Source organism: Neophocaena asiaeorientalis, unplaced genomic scaffold (genome assembly GCF_003031525.2).
Source record: "Neophocaena asiaeorientalis asiaeorientalis breed wild unplaced genomic scaffold, Neophocaena_asiaeorientalis_V1.1 scaffold332, whole genome shotgun sequence".
NCBI classification, from domain to species: domain Eukaryota; kingdom Metazoa; phylum Chordata; class Mammalia; order Artiodactyla; family Phocoenidae; genus Neophocaena; species Neophocaena asiaeorientalis.
Window position 1 is genome coordinate 2,029,691 of NW_020173111.1, and position 18,229 is coordinate 2,047,919.

The 18,229-nt window shown below is 39.4% G+C and overlaps 1 protein-coding gene across 10 annotated transcripts in view; it reads right to left on the reverse strand.

Moving 5' to 3' along the window:
• Positions 1 to 18,229, reverse strand: part of RBFOX2 (RNA binding fox-1 homolog 2) — a 257,056-nt gene that overhangs the window by 77,912 nt on the left and 160,915 nt on the right. Inside the window, exon 1 of one of the 10 annotated variants that reach the window (XM_024743498.1) lies at positions 8,423 to 8,536. The exons of the other annotated variants lie outside the window; for them this stretch is intronic. Within the exon in view, the coding sequence (XP_024599266.1) occupies positions 8,423 to 8,449 (27 nt within the window). The 5' untranslated portion in view covers positions 8,450 to 8,536. Of the gene's footprint in view, positions 1 to 8,422; positions 8,537 to 18,229 lie in introns of those variants that run through there. 10 annotated transcript variants of the gene reach the window in all.

The following is an 18,229-nucleotide window of genomic DNA, read 5'->3' on the forward strand; positions in this document are numbered from 1 at the left end:
AGCTAGTGGAAAGCAGCTGCATAGCACAGGGAGATCAGCTCAGTGCTTTGTGACCACCTAGAGGGGTGGGATAGAGAGGGTGGGAGGGAGGGAGTCGCAAGAGGGAGGAGACATGGGGATAAATGTATATGTACAGCTGATTCACTTTGTTCTATAGCAGAAAGTAAGACACCATTGTAAAGCAATTACACCCGAACAAAGATGTTAAAAAAAAATAAAGTTTAACTAGAACATAGCCACACCCATTCACTTACCTATCATCCATGACTACTTTCTTGTTACAACAGCAGAACTGAACAGTTGTAACAGAAACAGCGTGGCTTGCAAAGCCAAAACTATTTACTATCTAGCCATTAATGGAAAAAGTTTATGGATTTCTGCTCTAAGTTAGGAGTCTTTCAAAGTCTCATCTCCTTCAATTAAGTCTCAGCTTATCTGTTCAGAAGTTCTTATAAGAAATCTCATACAATATTAGATAAAAGACTAGTTACATTATTTGTGGATATAAAAGTATTATTTTTAATTTCATAAAGTAATTTTTGACTTCCATTTCCATATCTTCTTCTTAACAATTCCTTTATATATGAAATATCAAATTTTGCTTGCAGAACTTTATCCTGCAGTTCTAAATGAATTAAATATCTCCAGTTATATGATTTCAAGTTGTAATTTTTAAAACTGCATTTCCTTCTGTTAACAGCAGTCTAGCTATACTTATTTCCTGGACCATTAATTAAATAAGAAATGTTATTCTAATATTCTGAAACTGGTAGCCCTTTGAAAAAATTCAAGAGGAATGATGAAAAGAATAATATGCCAAAGTAAGCTAATCTAAGACTATTTCTAAGGCATTTGATTTATAATATGGATTGTTAAATCGGAATATTTTTAAAGGGTTTAATTTATTTTTTGGTTGTGTTTTACTTCTATTCTCAATAGAAAAATAAGATCATGATTCACTGTTGCTACTGATTTAAAAGACTCTATAATTCCCAATTTTGGCTCTTCAACACTCTCTTTTTTTTAAATTTTTTTTTTGCGGTATGCGGGCCTCTCACTGCTGTGGCCTCTCCCGTTGTGGAGCACAGGCTCCGGACGCGCAGGCTCAGCGGCCATGGCTCACGGGTCCAGCCGCTCCGCGGCACGTGGGATCTTCCCGGACCGAGGCATGAACCCGTGTCCCCTGCATCAGCAGGTGGACTCTCAACCACTGCGCCACCAGGGAAGCCCTCAACACTCTTTTTTGATACAATTTCAACATCTCAAGAGAGGTGATCAAATTTACTTTTGCTGATTTTTAATATATCATCTGTTGGTCCAATTGGCATCTTCAAAACAGTATTTCTAAAAAATAAGTTTAAAAAGTGAAAATTTCAGTGTTAGTAACCTTTGAGGGATCTGGGCAAGACCTAGAAAAGTTAGAAGGCAAGTAGATCCTTGCCAATCAGCTCACAGCATGCTTTAGAATGGAGAAGAAAAACAATATTCTACTTTAAGAGCTGAGGGTAATATACTCTTATATTGAAGTTATAAATTGCTGACAAGGGCTTCCCTAGCAGTGTAGTGGTTAAGAATCCGCCTGCCAACGCAGGAGACATGGGTTCGGGCCCTGGTCCGGGAAGATCCCACATGCTGTGGAGCAACTAAGCCCACGCGCCATAACTACTGAAGCCCACACGCCTGAGAGTCCGTGCTCTGCAACAAGAGAAGCCACCTCAATGAGAAGCCTGCGTACCACAACAAAGAGTAGCCCCCACTCGCCACAACTAGAGAAAGCACACGCACAGCAACAAAGACTCAATGTAGCCATAAATAAATAAATAAATAAATTTTAAAATAAATAAATAAATTGCTGACAACACTGCATGGTCAATAGGCTATGAAAACTGAGTAAACGTAACATGCTATCAAAAACCAAAACTTATAACAAAGATATGATACTTAATAATACTCATAACTACTTAGTAATTGGATATAAATGATAAATCATTCATATAAATTGTCATAATTAGTCCAGAACAGTAAAGACTATAGAAACCATATGGTTTCATATCTATGAGGAATAATTCAAGGAGGTAGGTAAGATGAGTACTGAGAACAGAAGATTGAAGGGAACACCTAGCAGTTATTTTCAAATACTTGGGTTTTATGAAGAAGAGAGATTAACCACTCCATGTGACTCTGGATGACAGAACTAGAAACAATGAGAAGACAATAATGAAAACAGATTTTAGCTCACCATAAGGAAAACATTTCTAGTTTGTAACAGCCAACAATGGAACTCTTTACCTATGAGGCTTGTAGTATAATGGAAGAGTATGCAAATTTGGAATTAAATGGATCTCATATTTGGAACCTATCCCTGTCTGTTCCCAGAACTACAAGGTTGCTTGACCTCTTGAACGTCAAAGTCTATCAAACGGGTGGGGCGGGGGTGGGGGTGGTGGTGGTGTGTGTGGAGGAGGTGGGAAAAACACCACCTACCTAAAAAAGAGACTGACAAGTGACATATGATATGAATACAACTGTTTGTATGTAAATGTGATTTGTATGTAAAATTGGTACAAAGTGGTATGCAAGAACAAAAGGTTATTTCAATAACTAACTATTAGTGGTGGTTAGGAACAGGGAAGCTGGAGCCAAACTCCTTGGGTTTAAATCCTGATGCTGTCAACTTGGCTAAGTTATTTAACCTCTCTGTATCCCTGTGTCCTAAGTTCTACAATACGAACGTTAACAGTACTTATAAGGCTGCTGAAAGGAATTACATAAGGCACTGATGACAGTGCCTAATGCATAATATATACTCTATAATGTTATCTAATCTATTACTTTTATGTAATATTAGAAAAATAAATTCATTTTATTCTATAGTGAATTCCTTGTTATTGCAAGTATTCATCAAAGCCTTGAACATGTCAGAGATGGAAATCCCGTAAGTGAATAAGAGTCTCAACTAAATTCATTCATTCACACAGTCAGCAAGTATTAAATGAATATGTAACGCCTACAAGGGGCACTAGAGCACAGTGGTTAAGAGTACAGATTCCCAAGCCAGTCTGTGGATATGAATCCCCACAACATCTCTTAGTAGCTTATAAATTGGGGCAAGTTATGTAAGCGTAATATGCCTCAGTTTCTTCTTCTGTCCCATGGGGATAATTATAGGGTTGATGAGAGGATTCAATGAGTTAATGTAGGTAAAGTGCTTAGCACAGTACCTGACAGTAATACATCATATATAAAGATTAGCTGATTAGCTATTATTTTGACTACATGCCAGGCAGTTTTAGACACCGGGAATACAAGAGACTGCTGACAAGGTCCCTGACTCACAGAACTTACATTCTTTGTAGGGGTGGGGTAGCGCTGATAATAAACAAGCAAATAAAGAGTAATGACAAACACTAATATCAGTGATAAGTGAAGAAAAGGCAGGTTAAGGGAATAGGGAACAATTGGGGAATTCAAGTTGAGATAGGAAGGTCAAAGAAGAACTCTTGAGAAGCCTGGGGGATGAGCATTTCCATCTAAAAGAAAAACAGAAGGAAAGGTTCTGAGCAGGAAGATGCAAGGTGTGTTAAAAGGAACACCAAGGGGGCCAGTGTCACTGGAGCAGAATATGGGAAGAGAAGGGCAGCAGGAGATAAGGCTGGAGAGACAGCCAGGTTCCCGATCACTCAAGGCCTCAGAGACCAGAGTGAGGACACTGGGGTCTGAAGGGAAACAAATGGAAGGTTTAAAGCACAGGGGCGACAAAATCAGACCTGCACTGCACTCTGGCAATGACCTCTAATGAATTATTTGACTCCAAGGTTTCCTGAATTTAATCATTCTACTAGTAATAGAGGGACACTTGCATATCTGGGAAATGGAAACATACATCATGACGGCAGACTGAAACATTTCTGCTTGGAAGCTGAGCATCCAAACCCAATAATGAAATCACTACATTGGAAACAACAAAGCGTTTACTGCAGGGGAGCATTCCATTTGTGTTTGTTAGATTTTACATATGAAGTATTGTTTAGAAACGTTTAAGAAAGATTTGACAGCGGTTTTGGAATGTTGGGGAAAAAAAGTGAGGAATTATGATTCCAGAAGGGAATGCTTCAGATATCAACAATGCCAGATTCCAGAGAGGAACCGTACACCAAAAGGATGCTGTATCATCACCATGACAGTCACATACAGATAGATGCCCAAGAAACAAACCAACGTAAGGTATTACGTGAAGAGAAGTTAAAATGTGAGTAGTCCACGAACCAGAAATCAAAAGAGAAATGAGATTGTTCCCATATGGCAATCTTTTGGATGTGTGTGAAAATTTTCAGGGAAGAACAGGAAACTGGAAGGACACAACCAGGACTTTGAGCTAAGCCACTGAGAGGGGTGAGGAGTGCCATTTCCCTTTCAACATGGAGGTGTGCTCCGTAGCAATACAATCCTGAATAGCAGTTTGTCAAACACTAAGCTTTCCTAGTCTCGACTACAAAACTAAGAAGAAAGATAAAGGAAAAAAAATAAAGGGAAGGAGCTGAAAAAAGGTGTGTGTTTTGGGGCATGGGAGGTGACTGGGAAGAAAAACCATTTAGTAAATCAAAATTGCTCAGATTTAATTACTTATATGGAATTCTGGGTATCTTTTCAGGGGAACTGAGTAATTTTTAGAATGGCAATGTTTTTCAAGGGCCAGCCTTGGCCTTGGCAAGGAAATGGTTATAACTGACGATAAGGAGCAATGTAGAAGAATTCAGAAAGAAACCAAAGCTCTGGAAAAAGTGAGGCTTTTTTTGGTTCATTGTAAAGGAACATAAATTAGCCTCAAACCCAATCTCCGCCTACCCCCCAACTTCCCAGAGTCCTGTGCAGCCCATAGAAAGTGGAAGTGAGCCAAAGCCAACAGTGTGGGCTGAAGCTCTGTGGATGAAGGGTGGGATGGGCTCGGGGGGGACCTGGCTGGCAACCCAATGGAATCGCTTGAAAGCACTGCCACAAAATGGAGACTAAATAGTCACGGAGGACCTTCAAAATGCACAGAAAGTGGGATACGCTTAGCAAAATCAGAGAATAGATTCCCTACTCCAACTCATTTCAAAAAAACAAAAAAACCCAGAAAGGATAATAGAAAATGCAACAAAGCAAAACATACCTGCTCTCTTACCGGTCTTTAATTAAAGCATAAAATACCCTCCCTCTTCTCTCCTCCCAGCCACCCTGGAACGAACAGGGACCTGGCCACAGCTCAGGTAAAAGACTTCGGCCTTCCAGCTACAAAGAGTGGAGGTAGCAGACAATAGAACTGGTGGTGATTCATTACAAAAGAATACACTCTGGAGTGGCCTGCTGCCACTTGGGCTCCCCCGCACTATTTAAAGGAACAGCAACCTCCTTTCCAGCCTCCCTTATTCTTAACACCTTCCCTCCTCTTGGTCCTGATGGAAAACAGATTTTGAAGAAAATGCCAGCAAAGCACTGAGCTGTCCAAGAAAGGGAGGGCTTTGTGTTCCACAGAAACTGGCAGTCTTACGCTATAGTAGAGAACAAAAATTTTCTTTAACGTCCACACTGTAAAATCTTTTCCTCTCTGCCTAGTATACTTTCCCTTTCAACAACAAATAGTACAACCTTTCTTATTAATTGGAGTTGAAGTCATTTACAACTTTGTCTAATTTGACACATATTACAAGAATGTATCTCTTCTCCTTCCTTTTATTCCACATTGTTATTTTCACAGATGTGAGGAGATGCAATAATTTGGTTCACATGCTCTGAAAGAAGAGAAGTACCTCAGTGAAATACTCCTGTAACATATACAGGAATGACAGATAAACCTAAAGTTATTTTTTAAAAAGTCACATGAGCATGTCTGTCTACTATACTAGAATTCTGTAATTAAATTGCCATTTGCTTTTTTTTAAAGCAAAACTCTGATAACTTACTGTAAATAACAGAGCCTTATAAACCAAAAACAGGCCTTATAAAACCAGAGCATATATAGTAACAATGTGTGTACACCGTGTAGCTACAAATATGGATATAAATGTGATGAAAATGTCATCCACTGAAGGCCCTTCACCTTCCACCAAGTGAGCGATGGAAACCACGGGATATAGAAATGTTAAGATCAAAGATGCAAAGAACCTAGGTGACAAAATGATGAAAACATACCTAAATACTTTTCTTAATATACCTGTTAAGATACTAAGTACCACAATAAACTGTTTAACTTTGATAAGTGAACCCTAAGCACTGCAGACATTTACTATTCAGAAAGCTTATGTGACAGATCATTATCAAATATTGGGAATATCTAGCTCAAAAAACCAAAAACTACCCCCCCACCAAAAACAAAACAAAACCATAGGACAAATAAAGATTTGGCCTATCTTGCTACTTTATGTATGTTACATTAACACAGAAAGTGTATACAAAAAACAAACATGCTGGAATATTGAAAATTCACAAGTCTGACATTCTATACTTTCCATTTGTATAAATTCAGGATGGGCAAAAGTGAGTTCCTTGTTTCCTTCAGCATTCACACACACTGAGAAAATCATAATGATTTTCACTTACCTATTAGAATTCTTAACCTCCCCCAACTGCCTCTTTCCAGTTTCTATTTATCTCTTCTGCTTCATTCCTAAAATTATAGTTTCCTTAAATACTTATTAAGACCAAGATATTAAATGTGCAAATGCTTGTGCATTTGAACTTGGGCTTGCACACGTTTACTCAGCTGCTCTAGAAACTAAGGGGACAGGCTCCAAGAGGCCACGGAAAACCTCTGATTATAAGAAGTCCTAGTTTATATAACTCTTTCACTGATTTAAAAATATATACAATACATACAATGAAAAGTCAAGTAGTTGAGAAGGCTCCAGTAACAGCTGAGAAAGAAGAGAGCTGGTACCCTCTAATATGGTCAGTTAATGAAAACTAAACGAGGCTCCAAGTTTAAGAAGTATCATCTCCCAAGCAACAAAGAGAAGCCAGAAACATATTTTCTCTTTTTTAAAAAGTAAAGCAATATTTCAAAAGAGTTAATCGGGCTGACGATGAAGGGATAAGAAGTGGAAGAGAAAATATTTCAAGGGTTTCTCCACTTTCCAGAAGAGGGAGGGGTTTCTTAATAATCTCCAAACTCAGATCTGCTGAAAAATTACTATGGAAAGACATATTCTTTGAAACTTCCCTTTCCTCTCGGTCATGCTGGGAGAATCTCCTTAATGCTTTACCTCCTTCCAAACAGCACTGCGGGGCATTATATAACATTTAACAGAACAGGGTTCCAGTTCCTAAAATGATGCCTCTATCCAGATAGCCAGTTGACTCTCTCGCCCTCCGGTGGTGACTTAGGAAAAGAGATGAGAGAATACAAAAAAAAAAAAAAAAAAAAAAAAGGAAAGCACTGTCCAGTGATGAAATTTCCCTATAGAGCATAAAAGCCTGGAGTGAAACTGATCTTAAGTCTGAGACTAAAGGACATGAACGTTCCACAATGCAAACAATTCTCATTGATAAATCACAGTCTCATCGTTTCCTCTCAACCTATATATTAAAAAAAAGGGAAAAGGAACATACAGAAACGTGCCAAGAAGAAAAAGAGCACCGCCAGGGTAAATTGGGGAAGAGTATTCACCTTTCCATTTGTCAGGAATGACTTGCTAAAATGCAGCTATTGCCTGGTATAACCAAAGAAAAGGAGGGAGAGGGAGAGGTCTTCCATTTCCTACTCCCTCTCCTTCAGATGTCTTTTAATGCCCGTGATTGTCATTTATATATTCAGACTTGTTCTTCTGCCAGGGAGGGCTCTACCTGCCTTTGCTGCACCTGGATGCTTCTATGTTCTCACAGAAAACAGTCTTTGCCAGTAACAAAGACATGAAAACGAAACATTTTTCTAGCCTTCATTTTTAATAAGCCATTTAGAGCAAAGGCAGCAAAACTGCAAGTCCATTGCCAATTCTGAGAAACCAAAGCGAATCAGGAATCAGATTTCCTTATAACACAAATTCTTCTGCAATTCTTAAAAGGAAGTCAATTCCTCTCCCCTCTTTTTGGCAGTCTACAAGAATCTCTTCCTACCTCTGCAGTCTCTCTCTCCCTCCCTCTTCTCAGAACCAAGACAAAGAGGTAGACGAATCCCCACAGGGTCTTTCCTGAGCTACAGCTGCACAGTACAGGAAACAGGAATCTGCTATGGAGCTAAGGGAGGGGAGAGAAAAAAGGATACGGATACACCACACACACGGACTCACAACAGGCACAGACTAACACTTTCCAGCTGATAACAATAATTCTGGCCCTTTCTAAAAGGACAGTAATAATTAAAACTCTGGTGACTATGCCCCACCCCCCATCTTATTTAGAGCTCAGAAACGAGAAAAGAAACGCACGGAGGAAACACAGATCTTACCTGAGTTACCATTTTCTTTTTCTCCATAAACCAAATGGAACAGATGATGAACACTTCAAAGCGGTCGCGCTGGGGCACACCTTCCACAGCTTGCTTTCCACCCCCCTCCCCCCCCAAGTCTAGTTCTTAAAGGGTGGGTGATTGTTCTCCCTTTACCCCGTTTTCCTTCCTTTTTCTTTCTAGTGTTTCTTCCTTTCTTTTCTCTTCCTCTCTGGCAGTCTCTCCCCCTCCTTCTTTCTCCAGCTCCCTCCCATATCTCAGGCAGATGGCTGAAGGAAGCCCCACCCCCGAATGCCTAAGGTAATTAATCAGAGTAGAGCCCCACCTCTTCCTCCTCCTCCCACCCCCTCCCGGCAGGCTGACATCTCCCAACTCCAGAAACAGGCCTGCTGGAGAATGGCAGTTTGGTGTGTGCTTTGCGCACGCGTGTGTGTGTGTGTGTGTGTGTGTGAGAGGGGGAGGAGGGAAGGAGAGGGGGAGAGAGGGAAGGGCAGGCGCCATGTGCCCGCATATTTTAAGGAGTTTCTCCGATGGTGGCATTAATTATATGGCACGGGAAGTATTCACAGCAGCTTACCATAGTAAGTACAGATTTAAAACGTTCCATCTAAGAATACCTGATAATAAATAAGGAGAGAAACAGAAACTATTAAAAAAAATTTCCACTGATATACAGTTTATAGATGCAGCGTATGTAATAAAAGATGAGAAGAGCTGCTCAATGATGGGTTGACTGGAAGGTTTTCAAGGAATGGAAATATGCAAGAAACTGCTTGCCCTAAACTAGTCTAATGACTGCAAAGGACAAAAAGAGAGGAGGGAGATAATTTAAGTGCTTCTTTTTTTTCTACTGTAAAAAACCTGGGGATTCTGAAAAAGGTATCTACAAACATGACTGCTTAAGAAGCTTAAGGTGGATACAAATTTGGCTGCTCAAGGCTTCCAGCTTCATTTAAAATTCTGATTAACTGAGAATTTACCCTTTGCGTTCCCCAGCCTTCTGCATCTCAGCCTCTATTGAAAAACATAAACCCTTTCTTGTACACACACTGGACATGTGTCATTACTATAACTAGTCATTGTTACTATAGAGTGCTATAGACACAGGAGGTTTGGGAGAATGTTTACTGAATGTAAGAGTTTCTTTTAAGTTCTCTTTGTAAAAAGTCATAATGAAAAAAAGCATAAAGGTGTGATTCAGTTCAGAAGTCCTGGTCAAAGTCATAATTCTGCCCTTTACAAGTGATCTTGGAAAAGTCCTTGACCTCTGAATATAAATGTCACATCTCCCTACTTTCTATTATTACATATTCAAATAAAGTAACCTATGTGAATGTTTGATGAGTTTATGATGTTTGTCTCATAAAAATAAAGATTTTCTAATTTTTTAGTATTCTAATAAATAAGATCCTATTCTAAAGGTTTTATTATATATTTTAAGTTATGCTATATTTATGTAATAATCTCTAATAGATTACCTGAAGAACAAAGAGATTAATTCCAAAATTGAGCTTTCTATTTTTAAAATAAACACATAAAGAAATCAAAATTAAAAATCACAAATCACACCGAGAATACTTAAGTTTTTGCTGTCTCAATGAGGATTATTTGGCAAAATGTATAACCAAGCTTTAAAAAAATGTGCCACATTGGGCTTCGCTGGTGGCGCAGTGGTTGAGAGTCCGCCTGCCGATGCAGGGGACAGGGGTTCGTGCCCCGGTCCGGGAAGATCCCACATGCCGTGGAGCGGCTGGGCCCGTGAGCCATGGCCGCTGAGCCTGCGCGTCTGGAGCCTGTGCTCCGCAACGGGAGAGGGAGAGGCTACAGCAGTGAGAGGCCCGCGTACCGCAAAAAAAAAAAAAAAAAAAAAAAAAGGGCCGGATAATAATGTTGGTTGGCACATTGCCAATAAACCACCATCACGCTCCCATCCTCCCATCCAAATTAATAATCATTTTAACAATTCTGAAAAGAACACAGGAACTACCAAACAATCTGGAGAGCCTGGAGAAACCGGCACAGTCATTGCTATTTACTGAGTACCTACAATATGTCAGGCATTGTCCTGGGCATTTTACAGCTATCAGTATACTTTTAGTATAACCTGTACGTGTAAAGAAATATGTACAAAAGAATGGGATCTTTAAACATTAGGAAAAAACACTAAGAGAAAAGGAATAGATTGGTTCTGAACTTGTTCTTATTTAACATTTTTAGAAATGATCTGGAAGATAGAACATATTACATTCTCTGAATTTGCAACTGAAAAGCCAATCTGGAGATAAAATGCAGTCAAAAAATTTTAAAGACAAAGTGAGGAAGCAGAAAAGAGGTAGGCGAGTTTCACTGGAAGCAGGGGCAATGCAGTGTGCTTCTGGGAAAATCTAAATCATTTACGCTTTCAGTTCTAATATAAGAAATAAACTGAGAATCACTGTATACCATTCTCTGAATCCACTGGTCCACAATAGTGCTAGGGGCAAAAAACCAGGAGCACCAAGACAGAGTCCCCCACTCCCCCCGCCACACACACACACTCACTCACTCACTCACTCACACTCACACACATGCTAGTCTTATGAAAGCCATGGCTGTCTTGAAGCTTGCAAACCTCCATACGTATGGAAAGACAACAAAGCCCCAAGAAGAGATTTTTTAAAATAAAAATAAGGGATTCCCACATGCAAAAAGTCTAGGACTAGGATAAAGGTTTCCCTAGGCCTGGTATTCATGCCTCTTTTCTACATTTAGGACCACTGTTTTATATTGCAAATAATAAACTTATAAAAGTCATTACCACAAGAAAGAGTTAGTGGGAGCTAAAAGTGAAAAAAAAAAGTATTAAAATAATTTTCATAAACTCACTGATCATAGTGAGCACTGCACAAACTCAAGGATATTTTGATGTGCGTCCCTGACTCTAAAGGGTGGTGTTACAGAGGACAATCTGCTCCCTCGTGCCCAAGTGAGAGAAGGGCAATTGAACAGTCTGGATCTGACCCAGCAAAACAACTGGAGGCCCCTGGTGGCTGAGTGTGCCCAGTGGTACCCAGGAGAAATGCATTTCAGGGCATTTTCTGGGCAGGAGTGAGGGGGCTGGGGAGGTAGGCAGGCAAACAGACAATAAGAACCTCAGCTATGGGAGGAGACCACATCCACCCTTGTGGATCAACCTCCAGCTTCCAGCACAGTGCCTGATACATGGTAGGTACTCAATAAATATCTGTTAATAAATAAACAAATGAAGGAACTTCTCCTAGTTGTCTCAATGTCTTCATTGTTTGCTCAGTGTTCTATGTAATCCCCAGAACTCCAGCTTCCTTTCCCCCATACCACTCAACGGAAATGGATCTTATTAAAGTCACCAAAGACCTCTGATGGCCAAAGTCAATGGACATGTTATATCTTCTTTGACTTGTCTGCTGCATTTGGCACTCCCTCCTTTTAGAAACTCTTATTCTGAGTCTTTCTTGATTTTCCTCTTTTCCTGTTAACTCGCCTCCCCATCTTACTCTTTTTCCTCTGCCCACCTTCTATGTTGGTATTGCTTGAGGTGCCATCGTCAGACCTCTTTCTACTGCATACCACAGGTTCTTAACCCAAGGTATACAGTTCCTCACACAGGTACCCTGGTGGAAATTTGTTATTTTTATGTGCATTTCTGTGCAGAGAGGATCTACGGTATTCATAAGATTTTCAAAAGGGTACACATCTCAAAAAAGTTAAACAATGGTCCTTAGTTCCCGAGGCCTCCTGTTGACCAACACGTTTGCTGTAGGTGATGTAATCCATCCCATAGCTTCAATTACCACCCATTTACCTTGATGACCCCCACATTTCTATATCCAGTCCAGATATCTCTCCTGAACTCCAGATCAAAATATCCAAATGCTAAATAATGGTCATCTCCATTTAGATATCCTACAAATTTCTCTACCTTAAAAGACCAAAACTAAATTAAATTCTTAAAATCGAATCACTAATTCATTTAGCAAATGTTTGAGTGTCTACTATGTGCCAGGCACTATTCTAGGCACTGGGGGAAAACTAAATGGGCAAAGGAGATAAAATCCCTGTATGTGTGAAGCCTGGATTCTAGTACTCATTCTACCATGTTTGTTTACTTGGTGAAATGTGGTTAAACTTTATAACCAGTAAAAGAGGTATCAGTTCTTGAAAACTTACTCTGTGGTGTCTTATCAGGCAACTACATATATCCTTAGCTCATTTCATCCTCAAGACATTTTAATCTCCTTTGCAGAGATGAGGGAACTAAGACCAGGTGAGGCTAAGTATCTTGCCCAAAGTCACGAGAGCTAGCAAGCTGAAGTGTCCAGATTTAAACCCAAATTTGATGGGAAGTCTGGAGTCCTTCCAAGACTCCTCCTTCTCACTCAACACCACACCAAACCAGAAGCAAGTCTTTTTGATTTCACTGAAATGTGCCCTTTCTTTTCACCCCTAGCACCACAAATTCGGTTCTGACCTTATTATTTTGCATTCAGCCTCCTACTTGTCTCCCTGCCTTCAGTCTACCCCTCTTCCCATGCAGGCTTCTTACTACTCTCAGAGCTTGCTCTTTCAAAACACAAATCTCATCATGCCACTTCCCTGATTAAACTCAACTACTGCCCACAGCCTAACAAGGGGGACAATTCTAACTCTTAAGTAGGCATCTAACACACATAACGTGGCTTCAGCCCCCTTGTCCAGAGCCCCGGCTTTCCCTCTCCCCACCCACTGCTCTCCTCTGCTCCTACCACACTTCACGACTTGCAGTTAGTTCCTCAACGACACCTCTGTTCTGTTCTGTTTTCTGTTCTTCCTCCCTTGCGTACGGCCTTCTATCTGGCTAATTCATCCTTCACTTCAGGGATCCCCCTGCTCCAGAAAGCCTTTGCTGCCCTACCTGCTCCCACACCTGGGTTAGGTACCCCTTATCCCTGTGCCTTAGCGCCTAAGCCATGGTTGATACTGTTTCTGCATAACTTTGACCAGACTGTGAGCAATCTGAGGGTAGGAACTGTGTTTCACAATCCTAACGCAGTTCCTAACCCAACGCCTGAATACCTCAGTAGATGAATAAATGTTCGATGAAATCAAACTGTAATGCCTTGATCTCTACCTCTAGCCATTTATTTATCCATATGCGGGTACCTAAGAACGAAGAGCATCTCTGTGGTTATCAAAATACTATAAAAGCATTCTTTTCTTCCCAAAGAGTACTTGGAAATGTCTTTAAATTTATAAATTTACTTCAGTACCTTAGAAATTTGAAGGCGAAAGGAAGATGTACAAAATGAGGGAGCGGGAGAAAGGCTTTGTTTTCTACTTTGTTAGAATAGTTCAGATTCTATACAAAACAACACTCACTGATTTAAAAAAAAAAAACAACTCACTTTAGGTGGTGTTGCTCCCCACAATTTTAGGGACTCAACCTTCCTACCTTCCACCCACTTACCAGCAATGCTAAAAGCAGGTCCAAGGGTCCCTGACCAGAAGGCAGGGCTTGCTCAGACTTTCCCAGGCTGCTGCTAACACCCAGGTGAAAAGCAACATTAAAGGGACAGCATTTCCGGCAATAATAAAAACTTGTTAGTATAAAAGCTTTTCACAGCATGTCCCCCTCATAACCCTAAGTGTAAATAACAATTCACACCTAATAGATATAAATACCTTTCCGTAAGCATCTCCCAGACAATACTACTTTAATATTCCTTGTCCCAGCATTCTCTTTAATATAAATAAAGCCGAATTATAGATAATTCCACCGTATCCTAGCTCATTTTCTCAGGGTTAGGCAGTGTTCAGTTATATATAACCCATTCTAGAAAAAAAGGTAAGCAAAATGTGAAATCAACTGCTTTAAACGTTATATGCTTATAAAAAACAAATAATCCTCATATTTATTTCCTGTCCCCCCAAACCAACCTTTAGAACAAGATCACAAATAGTATACACTAAGACACAGGTGAGGCCAGAGATATCAGAAAACATCACTTCATAAATTATTAACTAGATTTGCAGAAAATACTCTTTAAAATCTCTTTAAACTATCCCAAGCTCTAAACTGAGTCATATATGCAATTGAAATTATGTGTACATTCTCTGTATTCTCTGAGAGACTAAGGAAAAGGTTCTTAGACAAATACTTAAAGGGATGGGACATAAGCAAGTTTAGGAATAACCAGATTATCAAGAAAATACATGATTAATCGGTGAAAACTGAAGTGTACTGTTTCTCCAATAATGCAATATGCCACGTCTCTATTACTAAATTACTGGAGGTTCTGCTGGTTTTCTTCACCACTAAATCCCTGTGCCTGGCATAGTACCTGGCCCATAACTCAAAAAACATTTGGTGAGCAATAAACTAATTTGAAATGAGAAATTAAAGTATATATATATATATATCCCCCTTGACATCAAGGTCATCTGCCCACAAAGAAGTGGACAGCCTATGAGCTAAGTCACTCTATAGCATTCTGCAGACCTGAGCATCCTCTAGGCACACGTATCTTTTAGATAGGTCACTGTCTCTCAGTCTTCCAGATGCCTAACATCCTTAAGCTGTACTTGGCTCTCCTGAACCCTCAAATCAGGATACACAGCTACACCCCCCAAAATGTAAGTTCCTGCTTCTTCTCCCTCCAGCTGCCCCATTCACCTCAAAATGATAATCAGTGCCAATGTGTTTGATGGGTGACAGGTTAAGTAAAACTGCCTGAGGAAAAACTGCGACACTAGATGAACCCCTAACTTGCAACAAGTTGTCACATAACATAAAATTGACCATCTTAGCCATTTATACCGTTCAGTGGTATTAAATACAGTGTACCTCTGAAGAACATGGGTGTGAACTGTGCAAGTCCACTTACATGCAGATTTTTTTCACTGCACATGTATACAATCAGCGGCTGGTTGAATCCAAGGATGCAGAACCACTGATACGGAGGGCCGAGTGTGAAGTTATACATGGATTTTCAACTGTGCAGAAGGTCGGTGCCCCTGACCTCCACATTGTTCAAAGGTCAACTGTGTATTCATAATTTGCTACCAGCACCATCATCCATCTCTGTAACTCTTTTCATCTTATAAAACTGAAACTCTTATCACAGATGTAGAGAACAAACATATGGACACCAAGGCGGGGAAGTGGCGGGGGGGTGGGGGTGGTGTGATGAACTGGGAGATTGGGCTTGACATGTATACATTGATGTGTATAAAATTGATAACTAATAAGAACCTGCTGTATAAAAAAATAAATAAAACAAAATTAAAAAAAAAAAAAACAACCTGAAACTCTATACCCATTAAATAGTAACTCTCCATTCCCCCTGTCCCCAGAGCCCCTGGCAACCACCATTCTACTTTTTGTCTCTATGAATTTGACTATGCCAAGTACCTCATATAAGTGGAATCAGTGTCTGTCTTTTTGTGAATGGTTTATTTCATTTAGCATAATATCCTCAAGGTTCATCCATGTTGCTGCTTATATCAGAACTTCATCCCTTTTTAAGGCTGAATAATATTCCACTGTATGTATATACCATGTTTTGGTTACGCATTCACCCACTGATGGAAACTTGTGCTGTTGCTTCCACCTTTCGGCTACCGTGAATAATGCTGCTGTGAACGTGGGTATACAAATATCTTTCCAAGATTCTGCTTTCAATTCTTTTGGGTATACACTCAGAAGTAGAATTGCTGGGTCATATGGTAATTCTATTTTTAATTTTTTTCAGGAACCACCATACGGTTTTCCACAACAGCTGTACCACTGTACATTCTTACCAACAAGTGCACAAGGGTTTCAATTTCTCCGCATCCTTGCCAACACTTGTGATTTCGTTATTTTTTTTGACAGTAGCCATCCTAACAAGTTATATTTTAACCATCCAGTCAGAGGTGATAAATGTCTAATCCAAAAGACTAATTTCAAGAACAGCTTCTCAAATAGATTTTTTATGGGTAGGGAGACTACACTCATTGTCTTTTAAGTCATATCTAGCAAGCCCCTATCTGTAGGGGCTTCCCCTGCCTGTATTTTAAACTGATTTGGCCCAGATTTGGTTCTGCAAAAATTATAACTAATAAAATAACCAATTTCAAACTCTTAAGACAGGCATGATTTTATTAACCGTAAGAGTAATAAAAGGTCAAGTACCTAAAATACTTCATTGCCCTATGTTGAGAACTCACTTTGTTTCATTATCTCAACATTAGCAATTCTAGAACTACTTAATTTAAAAAATAGGTGCAAAACCTTTCATTTTTAATCAATACTGTACAATCACGTACTCAATAATGTCCAGTTGCATAACACACTGGTACAGAACCGTAAGTGTTCATACTATGCAACAAAGAGCTTTGATTTAACTAAGTACAAGAATACAATAGAAGCTAGAAAGAAAATTTTATAACTATCGTTGAGACGGTTTGGGTAGCAAACCATCGTCATAAATGCACCATCATTTATAAATGCACTGGAAAAACCTGTTACCCTAACAGAACTAAGAAATAAGACTGTAACATAGTTTGGGACCCTTCAACTTAAGATTGCTTTTTCAATCACATTAATGTCCTTGATGTGGTGGAGAGTGTACTCTCAAATTTTAATATCCCATTACCTACATTTCTAAGCTACCTTAATTTCAGACAGAATAAACCTAATAAATGAAGCAAAGTCAGGACAGTGCTGTCTCAAATACTGAGCACCACATTTAACAGTACTAAATCTTAATGATCTGGGGTGGCAAATTCATTTTATCATAAATGAATAAAATTTTCCTGCCAAAAAGACTATCAAACATGTCATAATTTCTAAACAAGAACCCTTTAATCCACTTCACAATTTTTATTTTTAGGGAGAATGGCCAATTTTCTACATCAAAAAATTTATTTACATATTACAATTCTGTTTTTCATAGATCTCCAACATCTCAATCTTCTTTGGAAACATTTTTACTTTTTCAGCTTTATTTTTATACTACTTATATTACAGTTATTACAAGTCCATTACTTTACTAGTTGGGGCTCAGAAATTTACTGTTCACAGATGTTTCTCTTCAAAAGAACATCAATATTTACTTGTAAGAAGCTTTGCTTCTAATCTAGTCTCATGACACTTCCAGCCTTAAGCTGTTGCATAGACCAATCCATTGTGTTATGCCAGGAGAGAAATAGCTCACAGATAAATGAGACCCACAAATGTATCAAAGCCTCATTATGGAAAATATAAGCTCGATGTGAATAACTCAAAATCACAGAGAGTTATACAGCTAATCTAAAACATGTAGTATAGACCAATGTCCTATCATATAGTTAAAGAAACATAGCCATATCCCCTCCCACATGACTCCATACTGGTAGCTTACAACGTGAACGAGAGCTGTGAGTTTACTCTACAGAGCTTACCCAACAGGTCCAATTAAAAATAGCGTGGGGGCTTCCCTGGTGGTGCAGTGGTTGAGAGTCCGCCTGCCGAGGCAGGAGACACGGGTTCGTGCCCTGGTCCAGGAAGATCCCACATGCCGTGGAGCGGCTGGGCTCGTGAGCCATGGCCATGGGTTAGCCTTTAGGCCCCAAATACCTAATAAGATATACTGGTTTGTCACTTCCTTTAACCCTATGCATTTCTGTCCAACCCACAACGTAGGAGCTAATTATTAAAGAAATGGCAATCTGTAAAAAAAAAAAAAAAAAAATTAAATGCCATAAAAACAAACTAAACCAAACTGAGAAACTAAGTAGTGTCTATAATTCAGATATAATTATATTAACCATTTTTATTTTCCTATTCTAGAT